This window comes from Macrobrachium nipponense, chromosome 18 (genome assembly GCF_015104395.2).
Source record: "Macrobrachium nipponense isolate FS-2020 chromosome 18, ASM1510439v2, whole genome shotgun sequence".
Lineage (NCBI taxonomy): Eukaryota > Metazoa > Arthropoda > Malacostraca > Decapoda > Palaemonidae > Macrobrachium > Macrobrachium nipponense.
The window spans coordinates 34,093,005-34,114,399 of record NC_087211.1 but is presented as its reverse complement, the minus strand read 5'-3'; the positions used below and the strand labels follow the sequence as shown (position 1 = coordinate 34,114,399).

The 21,395-nt window shown below is 40.6% G+C and overlaps 1 protein-coding gene across 1 annotated transcript in view; it reads right to left on the bottom strand.

Moving 5' to 3' along the window:
• Positions 1 to 5,332: 5,332 nt before the first annotated feature.
• The window catches only part of LOC135196955 (uncharacterized), a 158,330-nt gene continuing 142,267 nt past the window's right edge, over positions 5,333 to 21,395 (bottom strand). Inside the window, exon 8 of the mRNA XM_064223805.1 lies at positions 5,333 to 5,560. Coding sequence (XP_064079875.1) covers positions 5,391 to 5,560 — 170 coding nt within the window. The 3' untranslated portion in view covers positions 5,333 to 5,390. The remainder of the gene's footprint in view (positions 5,561 to 21,395) is intronic.

Below are 21,395 nucleotides of genomic sequence, written 5' to 3'. Positions count from 1 at the left end.
GACATTGAGCATTCCCCCTCTCAAGGTGCTTCTGTTGTCAGACGCATTGACTAAGGGATGGGGCACATACCTGAAAAAATTGTAGGTTTCAGGTGAGTGTGACCAGAATGGAAGACACCCTACATCAAAGCACTATGGTAGTGGCATGTCACCAAGTGTCTTTCCAGCTTGAAAGATTGCAGATTGATGGCTCAGGTGCACAAGTAGGCAGCAGCAAATTCTCTGGGGTCTCAGAATGTGGTGGCAAACATGCTTAGTTGCCAGATCCTGGAAATAGGACAGAGTCCCTACACCAAGACATTGCAGAGAAACTCTTTGGCTATTAAGGGCTATAGAGTTGCCCTTAGCCAGGTTCTTTGGTTGAAAAGAATAGATCTCTCGTCCTTGTTGGAGGTCTTTACATTTTTCAAAAGTTTAAAGTCCTGTCCGGCCAGGGAACTCAGGCCACCCAAGTGGGACATGACTCATGTCTTGAGGAGCCTAAACCTTACTTTGTACGAACCATTGAGAGACTGTTTTCTTGCTTGCCCTGGCTTCAGCTTAGGGAGTAGGCAAGCTTCATGGCCTTTGATGATAAGTATTTGAGGGATGGAGATCTGTTACACTCGAGCCTAGCAGTTGCAACATCCCATATGGCCAACAAGCTAGAGGTATGGGATTCCTTCCTCAGCTCTTCCAGATCAGCAAGGTGTTCCCGGTTGGGTAGAGCAAACTAGTCGGGTCAGAGATTTGCCTAGACTCCCCTTACCAATTGGTAAATTTCCTATGTAAAGAATGGTTTGTATTTGTTTGTGGAGGAACGAATAGCTAATTCTTAAAGTAATTTGTGTTTGTTCCTTCACAAATACAAACCTTAGGTCTTTACACAGGATTTACCTTCCGAATGCGAGCTTGAATGACCATTTAACTTTCTGACAAGTTCATTAACTACTGACGCTAGAGGGGGAAGCCCCATCCACCCATTTGTCTGCATTTCCCTTTGATTGCAGCTGTTATGTGAAGAAGTCTTTGTGCTTCTCTACCTGACTGTAATTTGTTTTGTTTGTTTTTTCCTTTTTTGTTGAAATAATTTTGTGTGATAGTTTTTTATATATATGCAAACCCCTAATCACTTTAGCATTTTTTGGAGAGAAAACAACAGGGTTTAGGCACTTTCCTGGGAAGGATGGGCTGTGTATTCAGTTTCGCTCCTCTATTGAGGTTGACACTCACTCATCATGGTGTGTCACAGTGACATGTGTATAATCTAAACAACTAACTTGAGTTTAATTTAAGGTATTGTGGAGGTCGAGGGCCTTAGAGTTATGCACCTCTCTATGCCTCTCAGGGAAGCCAAGTGTCTTGATCTTACTAATCAATCATAGGCTTTGAGGGGTCTGCCGGTATCTGCTCCAACTGTACTATAATGACTCACAGGCCATGGCATCTGCTAGCTGTAGGACTGCTCCTAATTCTTTGGTAATCCCTTATGCAGCACTGGGCATGTTCCTGGATACTGCTGTATACATCATCTCTGGGTGATGTTCTCCTCTACATGCTGTTGTTGAAGGCCACACTTGACAAGATCAAGAAGAGGTGAAGGAGGTTATCATCATTGTCTTCATCTTTGTTGTCACATTCCATTGCCTTTTACCCTTCTCCTTCCAAAGCTAGCTAGCTGAAGAAGAGGAAGGTTTCCTTGTCCTCCCATGGGAAGTCTCGTATCTCTCTTCCTACTGAACCTGTCAGTTTGCCAGACCCGATCTTTGAATACCCATCAGTCCTCCAGCAAGTACCTCCTCTTTACCCTCGTGAGGGATGGTTTTCTAGTTCATGGCACTGTCTCAGACTCTGAACTGCTCCCCCAAGTGTTCACTCAGGTGTTCACTTTGATCTCGGATTGAGCTTGTTTGCACAGGTATGTCTGTGGAAGTATGTGAGTGACTGGTTGGTCTTGGCGAGCTCATTGCTACAGTTGCTAGGACAGAGATAAGCTTCCCGAGTTTTGTCAAGACCTGGATGTAGTGATGAAACTTGAAAAGTCAGATCTCATGCTCAAGCAGAGGGTAAAGTTTTGGGCATGCTGACAGACATGGCAGCGGAGGATAGAGAATATTTCTTTTGGACTCTCTTATTGGCAAGTTCAAAGAGGGAGCACAGAAGTTCCTGTCTTGATAGGAACAACCTGCTTGGTAATGGCATGTCATTCTGGGTCACCTATCATCAGTGGAGTAGATGGGCCCTCTTGGGTGACTTCACATCCGCTCCCTTTAGTGGAGGAAGGAGGATTGGTCTCCAGTGAGGGACCATCCTTTTTCTCTTGATCCCCTTTTAAAGGAAGTGAGGAGAGATCCAGCCTCTTTTAAAGGGTGCAATTGGGCACTCCCCCTCCTGAGGTGCTTCTGTTTTTCAGATGCATCTTCTAGGGGTGGGGAGCACACCTAGAAGAATTGTTGGTTTCAGGTGTGCATGGGACCAAAACAATAAACACCTCCACATCAGTCCTGGAACTAGGTCTGCAAGAGTTTCAGGACCAAGTGATGGGGTACTCTGTGGTGCTGATGAGCAAAAACAACAGTTAGTGGTATATGTCAAACTGGGGGGGACTTGTGTCCTTCAAGCTTGGAGGAACTAGTGTCCTTCAAGCTGCACAGGCTTGCGTTGCAGGTGCACGAGTGGGAAGTGGCACACTCAGTGGAGCAGTCAGCAAGGTACATTCCAGGGTCTCAGAATGTGGTGGCAGACAAGCTCAGTCGCCAGAGCCTGGTGATGGGGACAGAGTCCCTACGCCAAGACATTGAGGAGGGACTCTTTTAAGTTATAGGGAGCCCAAATCTGTTCATGACCTGGTACAACAGAAAGTTACCGATATTCTGCTTGATTGTGTTGGACCCTTGTGTTGCGATACAGGACGCTCTCCACCACCCAGGGTACAACTTAGGCTGGGTATTCACAAACAGGTTTATCTGTAGGTTCACCCACAACCATTCGATGAATGAGCATCTACATGAAAAAAGTAGAACTGTCAGTTGGACTGTCAAATTAAGGTCATTGTCTTTAGTTCTCACCTTGCCTTCATTGTGGCAACACAATAAGGCAGTGATGGAAACTCCAATGGGTGTAATGAGGGGATGGAGCTATATAAACTAGCTACTGTGGCAATTCACTTAATATGAAAGAAAAAAAAAGGCATTAAAGAGTTTGGTCTAAATACTGCTTATTAGAGAAATGTCTACTTTCATAATGTTAATAAATGAGTTTAAATCAGAACCTGGGTGTCTGTTGTTATTTATGAAATGGACCATGAAGCCTACATTCAATAATAACCCCTTTCATGAAAAGGCAGGATACTTACCTAGGCTTATACAAAACTGTTTGTACGACATGAAAATATGTTTTTTATTATATGATTGGACTCACAACATACTACAAATGGCGCTGCAGGGTCTAACTATGAAATGAATTAAGCCTATTCTACATAGTTTATTGATATTCTGGTCTGAGATCCTTCCCAACAGCGAACTGTCACAAAATCACTGCTTACCCATCCACACATGCATTCATCTGTCAGTCAGTTGGAAGAACTTTGGGTAATTCCATCTGTTCATCGGTTCTAGTGAGTGGATTGACTCTGCCCATAAACCTTCTACACATAAGTTTTAGCCAACCCCACATTCCATGAACATAGAGAAAAACTGAAAGGTAATCCTGATCGCGAATACCCAGACCTAGAGGCTTACACCTTCCCTCCATTTCGTTGGGTGATCAATAGGACTCAGAAAAGTTGGAATCTCAGATTGACTCTGGAGGTCCCCCAAGTAGCCAAACGCTGAGTAGTTCCTGGACCTGCTGGCTCTGTTATCCAAGTTCATGAGATTCCCTGTGGGACAAACTTTTGTGCCAGCTGCACATTGAGAGGTATTACCAGGTGGTGAAAGCACTGGCACTTCACCCCCAGAGACTATTCAGGGTTTCCAATGAACGAGATGGTTGTTTCTAGATACATAGAGAAGGGGATTTGTAGATACCTGCAGAAACCCTCAGCGGCTGCATACCAGGGGAAATAGGCTGTCTTCTGTGGTTGGCGTAGTCGACGGGGTCTCTCTCCAGTTAGAGCTTCTCTTCAGCAGGTAGCGGACTTTTCACGTCTTTCTTTGTCGAGAGAAGTTTATCTCTGCTCTGGCCATTACTGGCTATAGAGCTGCCTTTGACTAGGTCTTTAGGTTGAAGGGGATAGATATCTCATCCTCATCAGAGATCTTTATACTTCTGAGAAGTTTTGAAGTCCTGTCCACCCAAAGAGCTTAGGCTCCCCATCGGGATGTGACTCTTGTTTTGAGGAGCCTAACTCATACCCCGTGCAAATGTTAACAGAGTGGTCAGACCGAGATCTGACTCTAAAAACACTTTTCCTGCTTGCCCTGCTTCAGCTAAGAGAGTAGGCAAGCTTCATGGCCTTTGATGATATGCACTCAAGGGGATGGGGATCTGTTACACTCGAGTCAGGCATTTGCAACATCCCATTTAGTAAAAGCTAGAGGTGTGCAATTCCTTCCTCAGCTCTTCCAGACCAGGAAGGTATTCCTGGTAGGTTAGAACCAACCAGTTAGTACAGAAAATTCCCAAGACTCCCCTCACCAATGGGTAAGTCTCCTATGTAAAGAACAGTTTGTATTTGTGCAGGAAAAAGTACTAGCAGATTTTTAACTAACACACAAACCTGAAGCTTGTTACATTCACATTCAACCTCCACCACTCCCAATTCCGGTACTGGGCCGAAAGGAAAAGTGGAGTGCAATACAACGGCAGGCGAGTTAACACCCTTGCCTGAAAATTAAATAGCTGTTCCAGCTCACGTTTGCAAGCTAAATCCTATGGAAAAAAAACTTCATGTTTGTATGGTAGGAAAAATGCAAATACATACTGCAGTAAGTTTGAAAATTTTCCATTTTTAGGGGTACCGAAAACTGGATTGTCTTCTTGTCATCTTTGTCAGATTAAGTTCGTTGGTTTCTTATTTTGGATTCTATTTGGAGGCCAACCCCTGCTGGCTAGTACAGTTGGTAGCCTTCTGGTCTTGTAATCTTGGGACCAGTGGTCACTGGTGAGGCTGTCTACTAGTGGTGACTGCAATGAGTGAGGCCATGGTGGTGGGTTTGGGTTACCCGGCTGACATTCACCCGAGTGGAGGACTGAAACACTATCTTTAACTTTTTTAACTTTTATCTGAAAAGGAATGTAAATACTTGACTTGATGCCATACAGTACTCTTTATAAAACTGGTGGTGAAAAGATTTCAACCATGTTCCTATTGTTTGCAGAACTCTCAGGAAAGGGAACAAATAAAAGACAGTTTGTTAAAAAATATATACTTAATTTCCAAAAAATTCAATTTTATGCATATCTTAGCATTACTTCTGTTTTGAATTGAATATCCTTCTGTACACATCAATACCAACAGGCTTCCTTCCTTCTTCATAACATTTTGTGATATAATCACAATGTAATTTCTTGACACTGGTATCAGAAAAGGGATTTGGTGAGATCACTTGCTTTCCTTGTCCTGGAGTTTCCTTTGACACTGAAAGGTAAATAACCATGAAAATTTAAAATCACTGCAATATAAACATATTTTTTCTATTAACTTAAACACCCAGTAATCACATTATTATTCCACTTATACTGTAAAGGCGAGCATTGTAAAAAAATTTTGTTTACTTCCACAGCCCAGTAAGAAAACAAGAAGAATAATAATTTCAGGATTCAACTGCTAAGTTTCAGTCAAAATTATCAGAAGGAATTTCTAATTTGTCACACAATATCATTTTCAGTCTTCCTTTAACTAGAAACTTCAGTTTACCAAGTGTTCTTAATTTTTCTTCTGTCATCCTACTTATTTTATAAGGGTGTTGTGAGTTTTCTGTAACATTTCCATGAGACATGAGATGGCAACAAGCACTAATCAGCATAACAGCTTTGAAAAGAAGGTGACTTTCCGGTTGACCTGTGCCTTTCTTGAAAAAAAGGGAGTGTGCAAGACAAATGTCAGTTGCCATAATCAACCTTTGTTAATCTGAGTAAAGTGTGGAGTAGCTAGTGCCACTTGCCAGCACCTGTTACAAGGAGACTGTGGAAACACAAACCAGTTTATCAGTCGTGTAGAAAGGAATGTGTGGGCCAAAGCCCAACACACAACTACCCTGGCAATTAAGATGATTACAACACAACTTCATAGGCATGTAAAGTCCAGCATCAGTTAGCAGGGTAGTCAACAGGACAAGGCAACAGGTAACATTAATCAAAGCTGGAAGTCAGTAAATAAGGACTTTGACTTGTATCAGTCAAGGAGAAAGAGAAGCATAATGGACTGTCTGTTAGAGTGCTAAAACCATGGAGACTTGTTATACCTAACATAGTTTGACAGAGTTGGTGTGGCAGCTGCAGGATGATTGGGGTAGTGAGTTGAGTGATTTGTGGAGAAAGTGAGGAAGAAAGGGTTGAAGGAGATGGAGAGGCTGAAGGAGTTGTGGTTGGTGGGGGAAGCTAAGGAAAGATTGGAAGTGGAGAATGAGAGGTTAGGGGTAGAGTGTGAGGAGCTGAAGAGCGAGTAAGAGGAAGTGAGAGGAATGCTAAGGAGTGCAAAAGTGGAAATGAAAGAGGTGAAAGGAGCGGAAGAGAGAATGGTTGAGAAAATGGACAAAAAATTTGGAGTAATGATGAAGGGATTCATGGGAGAGGGAGCAGTAGGGGGTAGGCCTACTGGGTCTTGTGATAGGCCAGGAGCGATTAAGTAAGTGAAAGAACAAGTGGATGAGAGTATGAGTGATGAAAGTGATAAGGTTGTGGCAAGTGAGGGGAAGAAGAAGACAGGATAGGGAGAAATCAGAGCAGAGGGGTAAGAAGGAAGTTGAGGGTAAGAAAAGGGCTAAGGGAAAGACTAGTAAGACTGATGAGCAGGGTAAGAAGAGGACTGATGAAGGTGACCATAGAGTTGAGGATCAGGTGCAGGATGAGAGTGATTTAGATGGTCGTAAGTGGGAATTGGTAGGTCAGAAGAAGAAAGGTAAGAAAGGTGTGACTAAAAGTATGGACGTGAGTATGGAAATGGACTTGCTGTATTCAGAAGAGGGAAAGAAGGGTCAGAATGAAGGTAGCGAAAGTGAGAGTGGGAGTGAGCAGGAAGTACGAAAGGTTCTATATATGAGAGAAGTACCCCGATGTGCACAATACAAGGAATATGGTAGTAGGGATATCAGGAACTTTTTAAGGAACTTTTTTAAGGAATATGAGAAGTATTGTGTGGCTAAGTATGGGGATAACAAGAGTGTCTGGGCAAGAGAGTTAGGTAACTTCTTAATGGGATTTTTGTTGAGTATGTAGTGATGAGCGTAGGGAATGTGCCGTATGAGAATCTAAAAGCTAGGATTGTGGAACAGGCAAAGAGGATAAAGAGTAGCGTTAGATACAGGAGAAAACATAATTTTGAAGAGGCCAAAATGAATGCTGGTGAGTCTCTGTCTCTGTATGTCTGTAGGTTAGAAACATTAGCCAGGAAAAAGTTTGGGGACGAAGGGATAAATGAGTGTAAAGAGTTAGTTAGGAAGTTATTGGCAACTGTGACTGAGAGTGTGTATAAGTTTATAAATCTGAAACGTATAATGTTAGGACTGAAGTAGCTGAGGCTAACCAGAGTTTAAGAGCTATAGGGAGGCAGTTTTAGAAGGGTCGAAGCAAATGGCAGAGTGAGTGGTTGATAGGAGAGTCAGAGCAAGTAACGTGAGTGTAGTTAGCCCTAAAAGAGATAGGAGTGTGAGTATCGGAAGAGTAGGGTCAGTTAGCAGTGAGCGAGAGCAGCAGTGTTACAGATATGGTAAGCCAGGACACAAGGGGCGCCTTTCGGGTGTGGGCAAATGGGCCACTTAGTGAGTGAGTACTATAAGAAAGATAGGGGTATTAAGTGTTACAGGTGTGGGCAGACAGGGCATATAGCAGTGGATGTCAGGGTACCCGTATGAACGAGGTTTGCAGTAATTATGTTAAGAATGGCCATTAAGCTACGATGTGTAAGGAACAACAAGCGAAATGTGTTCAGTGTGGAATGGAAGGTCATGTGGCGAGTGTGTGTAGGTGAAAGAGGATGAGTCACGCAGGGAATTCGGGAAACTAGGTGTTATGGGGATTCAGTTGGGTGGGTCCTCTAGTATGCGACAGTATGTTTAGGAGAATGCGATGAGTGAATGATTGAGGGTGAATAAGCGTGAGCCGAGTGTCAGTGAGCAAATGGGTCTAGGAGATCGGCAGTTGGTGTTGGATGAGTATGGGAGGAGGGTGTTAGTGTTGGGGTGCAAATGGTTGATAAAGCGTGTGGTACGGATGACTCTGAGGGAATGAATGATACTTATAGTGTCTGTGGGTTTGAGTTAATGGGGATAAGTGAGATTTCAGAGGGAAGGGAACCAAGTGGTAATGAAGTAATTAGTGTTATGGATGAAGCTTTGCAAGGGTTTAGCAGAAGTGTGGATAAACTGAGTGGCAGCAGAAGTAAGGGAGATGTTGGGGCAAGAGCTGGAAGATATAGATGAAGTAGTGAGTGGGATTTGGGAGGATAGTAGTGAGGGAGAGGGTAAAGTGAGTCTGACTGGAAGTGGTCTGGGAGAAGTGGATGACAGTGTAACTGAGAGTGTGTATGAGGGCCCTCAAACAAGATCCAGGGGGGCCTGCATCCGAGCATCCATGGGTGTTGCGGAAGACTATTTAGTGTGGGTGTTGCGAGTGTAAGGAGACATCAAATGTAACAGGGGAGGAAATATGAAGGAGTTATGGGAGTTCCATTTGACAACAACCTTGAGGATTGAGAGAGAGAGAGAGAGAGAGAGAGAGAGAGAGAGAGAGAGAGCGAGAGAGAGAGAGAGGAGAGAGAGAGAGAGGAGAGAGACGATCTTGAGAGGAGATGAGAGAGAGAGAGAGAGAGAGAGAGAGAGGAACGTAAGCGGCGTTAGGTTGTTTGTGTTCGTGTGAATGGATAGTTAGCAAGCAAATTGCTCGTTCGGCGAGGGGTGATTGTGTCTGGTGGGTCGGTCACAAGTCTGGTCTGTATTTTGAGGCAGTCTGCAATGAGAAATCGTGAAGGGCCGATGTTTGGGCAGCGGTCTTGGTATTATTGTTGGTCAGTTGTGTTGTGTTTTCAGGGAGTTATCTGAGATATTTGTGCTGTGTTTGAAGGTAGTTGTGCTTGTGTGTTGGGAGGTTGTTGAGCTTGTGAGTTGATTATAGTTGAGGGCTGTTCTTGTTGTTGGGGAGCTGTTGTGGTTTCTTGGTGTTGTTGTGAGTGGTTGGGTGTGGGCTTGCGGGGTTGTTGGTTGGGTGTTGTGGAGTGGGGTTGTTGGTGAGCTGTTGTGGTTTCTTGGTGTTGTTGTTGTTGCTGTAGTCCTTGTTTGTTTGTTGTGTTGTTGAGTTGTGGTGTAGTCCTTGTTTACTGATGTGTTGCTGAGTTGTGGTCCTTGGTTGTTGTTGTGTTGTGGTCCTTGGTTGCTTGTCATGTTGTTGTTGTGTTGTGTGGTTGTGGTTCTTGGTTGTTGTTGAGTTGTGTGGTTATAGTTCTTTGTTGTTGGTTGTGTGTTGGTTTGCTGCAGTTGGTGTCTCTGCGACCTCGTCCAGTGGACAGCAAAGCATAGCCCTGAGTATCTGGAGTTGGGGTGAGTAGTTGTGTTTGTGTTTTTTGTTCTGTGTGTAGGTAAGTCAATTGTTCTGCATTTTTTCTGTAGAGTGAAGAGGAAAGTGTGGCTGAGGGTGAGTTTGGCAGCCAGATTGGTTAAATTTATGTGGGGAGTCTTGCCCGTTTGTTTTTAGCTTGTGATCCTGCCACAACAGGAGACCAACTACATTATAAGTGTTACAGTTTTGAAATCATATGCAGCAAGAGGGATAATTCTACAATGGTAGAAGTAGGCAAGAAGACCAGCTGGCAAATTGCAATCCTGCTAGGGATGTAGCATTATTTTCCAAACTCATGGACATCTACAAAATCTTTACTTCTTCCAAGATTGGAAATTCATCTGTGCTGCTAGTGGACAGAATGAAAACTCCACATTATTAGAAAAAGGATGGTGGATACTTTGACCTAAATATGTGAGAAACATGCAAACACACTGAAAGTGACCTCTTATCTATCACCACAGGTAATGTCATATCATTTCCACATTGAAGGATTTGTAATAACATAACATCTGGAATGATCATACTTGCCATATTTTAATCACAGGTGGTTGAGTGAGTATGATAATTCAAATATAGAGGCCAACCAATATCAGCCTGTCACTTAATGCAAGTCTGGGTCCAGACGGACAAGTTGCACATCACACTGTTTGGTAGATGAACTTTATTGGTGCCTGCAGCTCAACAAGGCACTAAACAGTTGACCATGAAATACCTCAACACAAATGACTTGGAATCTAGAGATGATGACTATGCCTAGATGATAGTACAATGTTCCTTCAGTATTCCAGATTAATAGCTATGGGTCTGTTGGATAATGGCAAGTAAAAAAACATCTAACTTGAATGTTAAGTACATAATTTCAAGTTCCAGTTAAAAAATTTTAGTTTAGACTGGAACGATGATTTTATTGTGCATGAAAAGCTGTAAACCGGCCTTCTCCCCAGTAGGATGAGCACCGACCGAGGGGGACCGACCGAATGCTTTGGTATGAAAACTATTTTGAATTTCATGCCAAAACTCACCACCAATACAGCAACCATCTCAGTGAACAACACAATAGCAACAGGTTTACGCCATCATGATGTCTGTGTTTATCAGATAAGAAAATTGATTTTTTGGATGTCTGTTGTAATTTTTCACCTTCTCATATAGTGTCTCATGCCATGAATATGGTGTGATTATTTCTAGTTAAGTTTCATTACGATATTTAGTTATATATTTACATGTTATCAAGTGAAATGATGTGTGACCCTTCGAAGCGCTCCCACAGCATTGTGTGAAAGAAAAAAAAAAACATGGTGGGAGGAACTACCAACCATAAACATGCTGGGAAACATCAACCCCCAACACCGATGCATGAAATTATGAATATTTTGAAATATTTTTGAAGTTTTGAATATTCTGAAATGTTGAATATTTTTTAAACACATAGAAAGTGGGACAGTGTTTTTTTGTGTAAAGTTGAAGGTGATACTTAGTGAATTGTGATGCAATATCAGTGTCATTATGCTAAAAACAGGAAATTTTTATTGGTGGGTACCTATTCATATGTCTAATGTCATTAAGTCTTTCTGATCTAGCCTACTGCCTTCTTGAAAGATTATACGTGTCATTATGCTAAAAACAGGAAATTTGGATTTTGGAAGGTTCTCCCGCCTCCCGGTCGGTGTTTCCCCGCATTTTCAGAGCGCCGACCATTTCCCGAAAATTTTTAAAGTACAAAATATGACATTTATTCTCTGAGTTAAGGATTTATGAGTATACCATAGGTGGGCCATGTTGTGTAGTTTGATTTGGGCACAGTGTGCACTCTCTCAGGTACAAAATGGATTTTTTAGGCAATTTTTTCTACTAATAGGTTGGTATTCACCCACTACACATCAGCGCTTTTTATATTTTCTGATTGTTTGCTATTTCTAGAAGAGAAAATTGGTTTTGAAGAATTTATCATTCTATTTAGAAGTTTTACTTAAAGAAATGTTTCAATTATTATTAAAATAATTGATAATCATTTCAGATAATGTTATCGGCAATAGCCTACCAGGCAGTAGCCTATGATCAACATTGATTCAGTAAGACTATGTTAGCTAGACTGTAGTAGATATTGTCTGTCGCCTATAACCTAGGATCCTTAAGGGTGAACAGAAACAACCTGGATTAGGCAGTAACCTGAGTTAAGATAAGATTTAAGGACACACTCTGTTAGGCCATGGGCCTAAGCAGTTGCCTAACTTTACATCAAAGACCTTGGGATTAGACAAAAGGCTATAGACATTTTTCCTTTTTATATACCCTGTATACTTAAGTACTTTCTTAATACTGTAGGCTAGCATGTGCATACCCTTAGGAGGGAATTAAATAATCTAGATTGATTAGACAATAACCTAGGCTAAGTGATATGCTAGCCTAGCTATAGTAGACCAAAAACTGTTAATCAGGACTAGACAATAACTAATACTAGGAGATAACCTAACTAAAAAGTTTTACATTAGTAATTTACTGTTTTATATAGTAGACCAAAACCAATACATAGACCAAATGGGCTAATAGGTAGTAGCCTATCTTAAAGGCTACAAATTACACCTGGTTAATCCCACACCTTTAAAGGTAAATAAATTAATCAGGATTAGACAATAACCTGTAATAAGTGACAGTCCAACTATAATATTTCACATCAAAGAGTTTCATATTAGAAAGTTACTGTTTTATACAGTGGACTAAATAGCCTAGGGCTACATATAAACTATCTGAGTTAGACAAAAGATGTTAGCCTAACTATGAATTTACATGTAACTAACCTTCTGTTTTTATATAGAATAAACTGGATTACTAAGCTAAGATAGGACAATTTAGGAAACATCTTATTGTTGGTGTACTAAGTGGTAGTTTAGCCCAAATAGCCTAGGACTGGGTATAAACAGAATCCTAGGCATAATTAATAACCTAAGGACATTTAAAACAGTGGCTTGGGCTAACTAAACAAGTTAGTAGATAGGATGACAATTAAAATTAAAATTTTACACAGCTACAGCAAAAAGACTAATGATGTACAGCCACATATGACTGTCAAAACTAACTTAAACCTAATGGCTTAAGTTAACATAGATTTCTAATAGAATCTACTATAAATATGGAAACTGTATGAGAAATTACAGAGGTGTCCCTCAGTAATTTAATACTGACTGGCTTCTAATAGCAATTTGCTTTATATCACTACAGGGCTGCCATTATGAAGGACCCGCAGTTCAAGTGTTCCATATAAAATTGAACAGGTCATTTTGTGCCAGTGGGTATGGCTCATACCAACTGCATGGGTTTAGTCTTGTAAAAAACAATTATGATTTGCTGGGTCAACAGGTATGTACCAAACATATAGTATGCTACTGACATTTTAAGTTGTCCTGGTGATTCTTAGGGTTCAGTAGGACTAAGGAAAGGGGAAATTATATCTTTCTGGCAAAACTCCGGCAGCAGATATGTAACTTTTTTCTCAGATCAAGATTTATGTTTGGGTCGAAACTCAGTAGCAACAGTCCACAGTACCTCCCAAGTGTTATGTCTGGGCGAAAACACAGTAATATCAGTCCCCACTACCTCCTAGGTTACACCGCGGACGAAATAGAGGAATTTTTACATAGGGGAGACATTCTTACTACGGAACATGAAGGGGGCATTGCCACTGAAATGATGCTGAATCCAGATGGATCAGGGACACAAATTTCAGGTATCCATGGGAGAAACCTTACAGAAGGAATTCTATTCTCATTTACAGCTATCGATGCTGAAGAGGATCTTTTCCCCCCAAAGGGGATACTAGGATCCATCTGACTCCGACTGATATTACTATATTTCTGGAGGGGTACTGCATTTTTACCTAGGACTTCTACCCCTTCATTAACAGGCAATTACAGTTCAGCTATTGAAGCTCAGTCAAAATGTGCAAGCTGTCCCAAACAGGATACACAGTTTGTGGCATTTGATCAATTCCGTAAGGAAATCAGGATCCTTCACCCAAAAGGGAAGGGATACAAGGATCCAACTTAACCCAACGGAAATGGCAACAGTTTCAGAGGGTTACAGTAATTCACCCACGACCTCTGCACCTTGGGGAACACAGCTGCAGCTCAGCTGTAGATACTCAGTCAGGTAATGCAAGCTCCCCCAGAAGGGATACGCAATTTGCGGTATTTGATCAATTCCATAAAGAAATTGTGAATAACATCAGAAAATGTCGTTGACACAGAGCGGCAATGTATGAGCGACATGATGCATGATTCCAAAAAAGAATTTAATTTAGTCCAATACACTCCAAAGTGTAAAAGTACTGCATCCTGCAACCCAAAAGTGAGAAGGGATGCAAATGCTGCCAAAATAAAGTCTAGTGGTGGAACTGGAAACCACTATTGGCCAGTTCTGAATACAAAACTTCAAATTAAAACTTGATATGGGCTCATACTCATCTTGATGATAATTATGATCCTTGGTTAAACGCTTCAGTATGTATTTTCTCTCCCTATAGTAAATATCTAATCAATGAGAGAAAAACTATGATCGAAGCTGTACATGTGAAAGAACACTAATAGAAATGGTCTTCTTACCTGTGTCTATAACATTAAAAGCTATAGAAGACACCCTTCATCAGGACCAAAGCTTATGTCCCTTTATTTTCAAAATGACTAATCTTTTAAAGACAGATTTTCAGAATTTTGTGGTGATTAAAAGACCAGAGACAATGGGAGAATTAAAACCATTTACCTCGGTCATCCCAGTTTCGGACAACTCCACCAAGGAATAGGCAGTACTACAGCTCCCTTCTGAAGGGAAAAGCCTCCTTTATAGCTACACAACAATTTAGGACCCCTATGAGAAGAATCTCAAAGGCGACAGCCTCAGCAGAATTTCATACTAGGATCCACCTCTTCAGTATTGTAACCTCTACCACCTTGCTGGAAGTTGGCATCAAAAGTCTTCCAAAATGTTCCAGAGCAATTGTTGCTGTTGTGGTTAAAAGTCTTATGAGAACCCTGTGGCAAGCATCCTATGACTTTCTAGAGTGGCGCATAAAAGCGTGAATGGAAAGATTGGAGGGCTCCAACTAGTCACTCCCCAATTTAACTTCATTATTACATAATAACCGTTTCTGTAAGGACCTGTTTGAAGAGTTTGTTGTGGTTAAAAACTTAACGGGCTAGCCCACCAACAGAATTGTACATGAGACTCTCTTTTGGGAAAAAGGGGGATTTAGGAAACAAAATTCCACAACTTCTCCATACCCAACCCAAAAAGGTAAGCCTTCAGTCACCCTAAAGTTATCCCTCAAAGAACAGGTAAGTGTTCTGCAAGGATGATCCCTCACAAAAGGACAACAACAATGGTAAGAAAATATTTTTCACAAGGTCCAAAGACCCTCTTATAGAAAAGGAAAAGCAAAAAGTGGAATGCCTATTAAGGGCAGAGGAAGAGGTGGATACCAATAGGAATGATATTGGTTGGGGGTCGACTTCAGTGACACCACAGGCAATTGAAGTCTTCCCATTTGGGACACAGCATTAATTCTGAACGGGCTGGGGTGGAAACAGTCTCACCCTTCCCCCTCCTGTAAAAGGTTCCTCCAAAAACCAGACTCCTCTCTGGAATGTTACGTGTATAAAGGCCCTGTTAATGGGAGCCATAGAGAAAGGTGCGGATATTTGCCAGCAAGCACGTCTCTCTAAGTGTCCCCATAAAGGGTTCCTCCAAACGAAGAGTAATCCTAGACCTATCAATACTGAACAAGCACATTGTTTGCCAAATTTTCTGAATAACTACCATTACCCTAGTGGGCTCAATTGTTCTAAAAGAGACTTGGACAACTGTAGGTCTAAAAGATGCATATATACTGGCACGTCCCAGTCATTATTCACTTCCATCCCTTTCTAAGGTTTTGATATGGAAAGATATGACAGATTCAAAGTCATTGCCCTAAGATTTGACAAAGTTAGTAACGGTAGTTCTTCGAGAAATCAGCAATACAGCTAATAGCCCACATAGACGACTGGTTGATCTGGGGGCCCACAAGAAAAGCGCTTGAAAAACCTGAGCAGAGGTTAACTGGTTACAGTCGAAAGGTTTTATGATTAATTGGTAAAATCCCACCTCCCACCCAGTACTCAGGAGCTGGGACTGTGTTGGGATACTTTTTATGGCTCGTCTCTCCCCATCACACTCAAAACAAAATAAGGCAAGTCCTCAAAACATGCCTTGCACAGCCCAGAGCAATTTGCATGCAACAAACAAGATATGAGACCGACCTCATCAAAAGATTAAAAAAGGTGGGGAGGTACTTCGGCCTTGATCCTCAGTCTGTATGAATGACAATAGACACAAATGCCTTGTTGACAGGTTGGGAGGACGTTGGGAGGATCGTCAGGTGCAGGGAGGTGTTCAGCTACTCTGAGGAACTGTCATATCAAGTTCCTGGAGCTGATGGCTGTCTTTTTGTCTCTCAAAAAACTTAAACCACCGGAAAATTAACATTTTATTGGTTCTTAACAACATGACTGCAATGTCCTACATTATGAGGTTGGGATGATACTAGCCTCCTCTCAATATGGTAATGCTAACCATCCTTTGATGGGGCAAGAGAGGAATTGGCACTTGCCTACAATTCACCTTATGGGGTCTCTTAGTGTAACAGTAAGACTCCCTATCAAGGAAAATGACAGCTTCAACAGAGTAGAGTTATACAATCACTCTTTCAGAAATTAGCCAAAATGCTTCCACAAATGGAGGTGGACCTGTTCGCCACATATGAGAATCACAAACTGCCAGGCAAGCAACAGTCCTACAAGACTGGTACAAATGGAGGATGATATACCCTTTTCCTCCATTGTCCCAGATTTCAAGGTGTGGAGCAAACTCCTAACCCACTAAGTAACAACTTCCTTATTACATAACCCCAAATTGGCCAAACAGGCATTGGTTCTTATTGCTTTAAAAACAGGCAAAGAGATAAATTCCAAAACTGTCCACTGTTTTATCCCAGTCAGTAGGAGGGAAAGTCATTTAAGGATCCTCCTTTCTAAGCCAAGACCTTCACTGGTGGATTTTCTTAAATAATATCTGTACTGTGAAAATTACTTGCCCAACATTGCTAGGTACCTAGTGCAAAAATGACAGTTCATATATCGGGCAATACCAATATGTATGGAAGATATATTTACATTATATCCATACTGACAGCCCAGTCAAAAATCCTAAGGAAACAATTTTAAATTTACCCCTTTTTGAAGACAAACGCCTTGCAGTTACAACAATCATGGAATAGAAGGCAACATTAATGGAACCGCTATTTTTATGATTATGATATCATGATTTGACTAGTATTTAAGTTGTTACTTCCCTTCTGCAGTCCTTTGCACCATAAAGATCTGCTCTAGACGGGTTCCAATAACGTGGATAGTCTTGACCCATAATTACTACAGCGGCTAACCACAGGTCTTCCTAACAGGCGGGTATGCTATCTATCGCTAGAGAAGGTTTGACAATACTGCAACCATACCCAGCATGCTTAGGTAAGTCATCACAGAAATTAACCCTAAAAAACGTGAGTTTATTGTCTTTTTCTACCAAACCTAAAGGTATTTGGAATAAAGAATGGGACCTTGAAACTAGTAGCTTGACCCTGGACCAAAAATATTTTTGGGTTGTCTGGATTAAAATTCAAGAGCTTTCCATCACCTGTCAATTTCTTTGTAAAGCTCCTTGAGGATGAAACAGTGACTACACTATTAAAAAACAGGTTTTGACGTATGGAAAACATATTTTTGGTAATCGCTGTCAAGTCCTCAAAACCCTCCCACTTCCCTAACGAAAAAACATGGGATTTGGGTAAGGGATCCTGCTGCATTGACCAACAGAAAGGAACGACATCTTGGTCGGATTTTGGTTGTAAGTAATCAATATGACCGCGTGTATGCACATAACCGCATCTTCTTCTTGCGGTTTTGACGTAGTAGGTAAACTGGGTATTAGCGTTCACTGAGGATAATAGAAAGTGCCCTCTTATCCCGAGTCCATTTATACTCTATCACGTGTTACAGTAATACCCCGAACTTACGCGATTTGATTTGCGCGAATTCACAATAGTGCTAACTTTTCATCGGAACCTAACTAATTATCATACACGAGTTCTTCACAATAGCGCGAACATTTGCGAACCCTCCAGAAGCACTGCAAAACCCTGCAAAAATGTTTATGTTCAGTTTATTATGCAAATTTTTAAATTCTAAAGCTTTTATTATAAAATATTTATTAAAAAGTAATTCTTATTTTTGTATATGCACAAATATGCAATTAGTGCATATATGTACTTTTATAAGATGTGATACCCACTCACAAAGTTACTGCACTTTTCAAAGATGATATCCCTTCAGAAACTGTTTAATTTCTGAAGAACGTACTAATGTACTACAATTAATATAGGTTTCATGCTTTTAAGTGTAAAATCAGTAGAGATTTTGTGATTGCTATTTATATTTTTGAAAATAATACAGAGGCAGTATGTAATTCAGTGTTAGTCACTATATAAGAACTCCATGATCGACTAGTAAAACATCAGAGTTGTCGTTCTGTGAAAATTACTTTTTTAACCTCGGAGAAAAGTGCTGGTACAATCTGTATGTACTATGTTAGGTAATTACAACACATACAGTTGATGTACTTTCAGAAGATGTGATCCAATTCGCACTTTATAAAGATGATACCCATCCAGAGTTTTTACCTACGTGACATATGCATTTCTCTCTCTCTCTCTCTCTAGCCCGTACTTAGCTCTCACACTAGTTCATGATTTTAAATTGATTTAATTTTGCCTTCACCCTCTGCAAACATTACTTATGTACATACATGTCTTCTTTATTTAATTTAATTGTGGGGCTTCATTATGACTGACTTATGAAGTTTACCTAGTGATGCAAAGAAAACTTACTCTGACAGAAAAAGAAAATAGCATCCCATGAATTAAGGGTAAATGCCATGAATTAGGGGTAACTTTAGTATATGTATGAAAGTGGAAACGTAGTATGTACAAAGTAGTTACTGTAATTATATTTATGCCAACCAGTTATTTTTTTTTAGGTGTAATGTATTAAACTAACTTTTAAATCAAATTACAGTAACTTTAATTTAATTAAAAAGTTAGCCTAATACTTAGGGTGCATGATTAGGGTAATTTTTAGTGTTCAAACTCTAGAAGTAAGCATTTATTAGCAATTTCAGAGACTGTGCCAAACTTACGCGAAACTTCCCCTTGCGCGAGGGGGTCTGGAACCTAACCTCGTGTAAGTTCGGGGTGTTACTGTGTAATGTTTGTCATTAAGACACAATACCCGGCCACAAGACCAGTTAAGAGAATTCTTTGACCTTAGTCTGGAAACGGTAATCCTTTGAGGACTCAGCAGCGACTACCAAAAAATATGTTTTTCCTATGTCAAGACCTGTTTTTTTTTAAATCCAATAAAGAGTGAAAGATAATTTTCTAAGACAAACAGGATTTTCTGATGATTAATCATGTCTACAAAAATAAAAGCATGGGCACCAAACATGGAAGGAGATGCTACAAGAAAAGAAATATACTTTTTCATTTCTTGTAGCACTTCCTTCCATGTTTAGTCCCCACACTTTTTTGTAGCAATGATTAATCGTAAGGAAATCCTGGTGTCTAAAAAAAGGGGATTTTGACAAAGGAAAAATCTATTCCTGGGTGTAGGCCTGTGTCGCCCAGTGAAATGCCCTTATAGCACTCATTTCAAGGTATAAATAATTGCTAAATATACCCGAGAAAAAAGCCATATGGAATGCCAGAGTTACTACCTCTGGATCGATCACCTTCATAGGTGTCGGTATAATAACAGGGGCGAGTGGATGCCACTACCACAGACCTCCAGCCAATTAGGTCTCTCCTTTCTCAAAATCCCTCACCTGAGAGGAGCCGTTACAACGGCCACCCTCCGCTCGTCCCTACTTCTTCTGCCAAGATCTACATTCCTGAATACGCACCCAAGCTTGGGCCAGCTAAAGGGTGGTGAAAGGAAAGAGAGGGATGGGTTCACTGGGTGACACAGGCCTTCACCCAGAAATAGATATTTCCTTTGTCAAAATCCCTTTTCTGGGATTGGTCTGTGTCGCCCAGTGAGAGATCTAGAATAAGACTAAAACATTTATATATAAAAGGAAAAATAAAACTTTTCCTTACCATCATGTTTTAATGATCTAAGATTAACAATAACCAAAACAGGAGTAAATAGTGTAAAAAACATATATGGCCAAGGCCATACCATCACCAGGAAAGTGAACATAGGTAATGAATATACAGTTATAAGAATAATGAACTATGTACAGGTACAGGAGTGGGTTGATAAGCAATCCAGTCCGATCTAAAAAGGCAAGAAGGGGGGGGAATACAAGCAAGGCAGGTAGGTGAGAGGGAGTACCAAAAGGTAATAAAAGTCAAAATAATGATAATTAATAATATCCAACTTCACAAACTACATAATTAGGCTGTATCAGGTAAGACAACGTTTCCTGCAGCCACTGCAGAATATTTAAGGGCCTCTAGAGACTTTAGATAGCGGCGTTTAAATACTGTCGGGGATTTCCAACCCGTATACTTTTTGAGATTATCAAATTTCAGATGATGAAAATAGTTAACTGAGGTAGCTACTGCTTGGATATCATGTACCTGAGGAACTGAGTCCGGATTAACTTGTTTAATAAAATAAAAAATTGTTGTCTGATGCCTTTTAAGGAAATGGTTCCACCTTTCTCTCTAATAAAAAGAGGACCTGAAGACCTATTAGAAGTCATGTTAAGATAAGACTTTAGTGTAATAACTGGACATAATGATGGGTCCTCTGGAAGAGGGACAATTTTCATGGGATGGGGACCATCTGTTCTGAGGGTCTTCATTCTTTGCCAAGAAATTTCAGGTATGGAGAAAGCAGAACTTCTCCTGACGGGAGGAAATCAATATGATTTAGTTCTCTAGAGAGAGCCAAACAGTTCTGATATTCTAGCACCTGAGGCCAGGCTCAGTAAAAATAATGTTTTCTTGAGAAGGGTTATATAAGAGCACGATTCATTGTCAGTATCTGAAGCTAACTTGAGTACTTCATTTAAAAACCAGGAAACCAGGACAAGAGGGCTCTATTTCCTGTCCACAGCAACCAGCTCAGTTTCCTTTCATCCTACTCACACAGATGTTTAGTGAATGTTTATTGTACAGTGTGTAGGCTATTTTCCAGATTTCACTTATCCCCAAAATTTGCTTCAAACACCTTCTTGACTGTGCATATGTCAATAATCTTGAAGACTTTCAAACTAAGCAGTACATACGTAGTTCTAAGGTCCAGCAAAAGTTTTAGTTCCCTAAAATTTTAACAGGAAGGCTTTAATAATTATCAAAACTGGGAGTCAGTAGGTCTCCTGCAAGGTGAGAAGTTTGGGGTTAGATTACTAGTCTATGCTGTAATTGCTGTGCTATTTTTTTCCTGTCTATCAAAATGATAATTAGCATTAATGAAATAATAATAGACAAGTTTGTTATTGAAACTGACTAGTCAATGGTATTTTTAACATTGATAGATAATTTGAGGTCACTGAAAGGGAAAATTGTGTCAGCTTAATTTCTTGTTTATGAAACACAGCAATGATATTAGTTC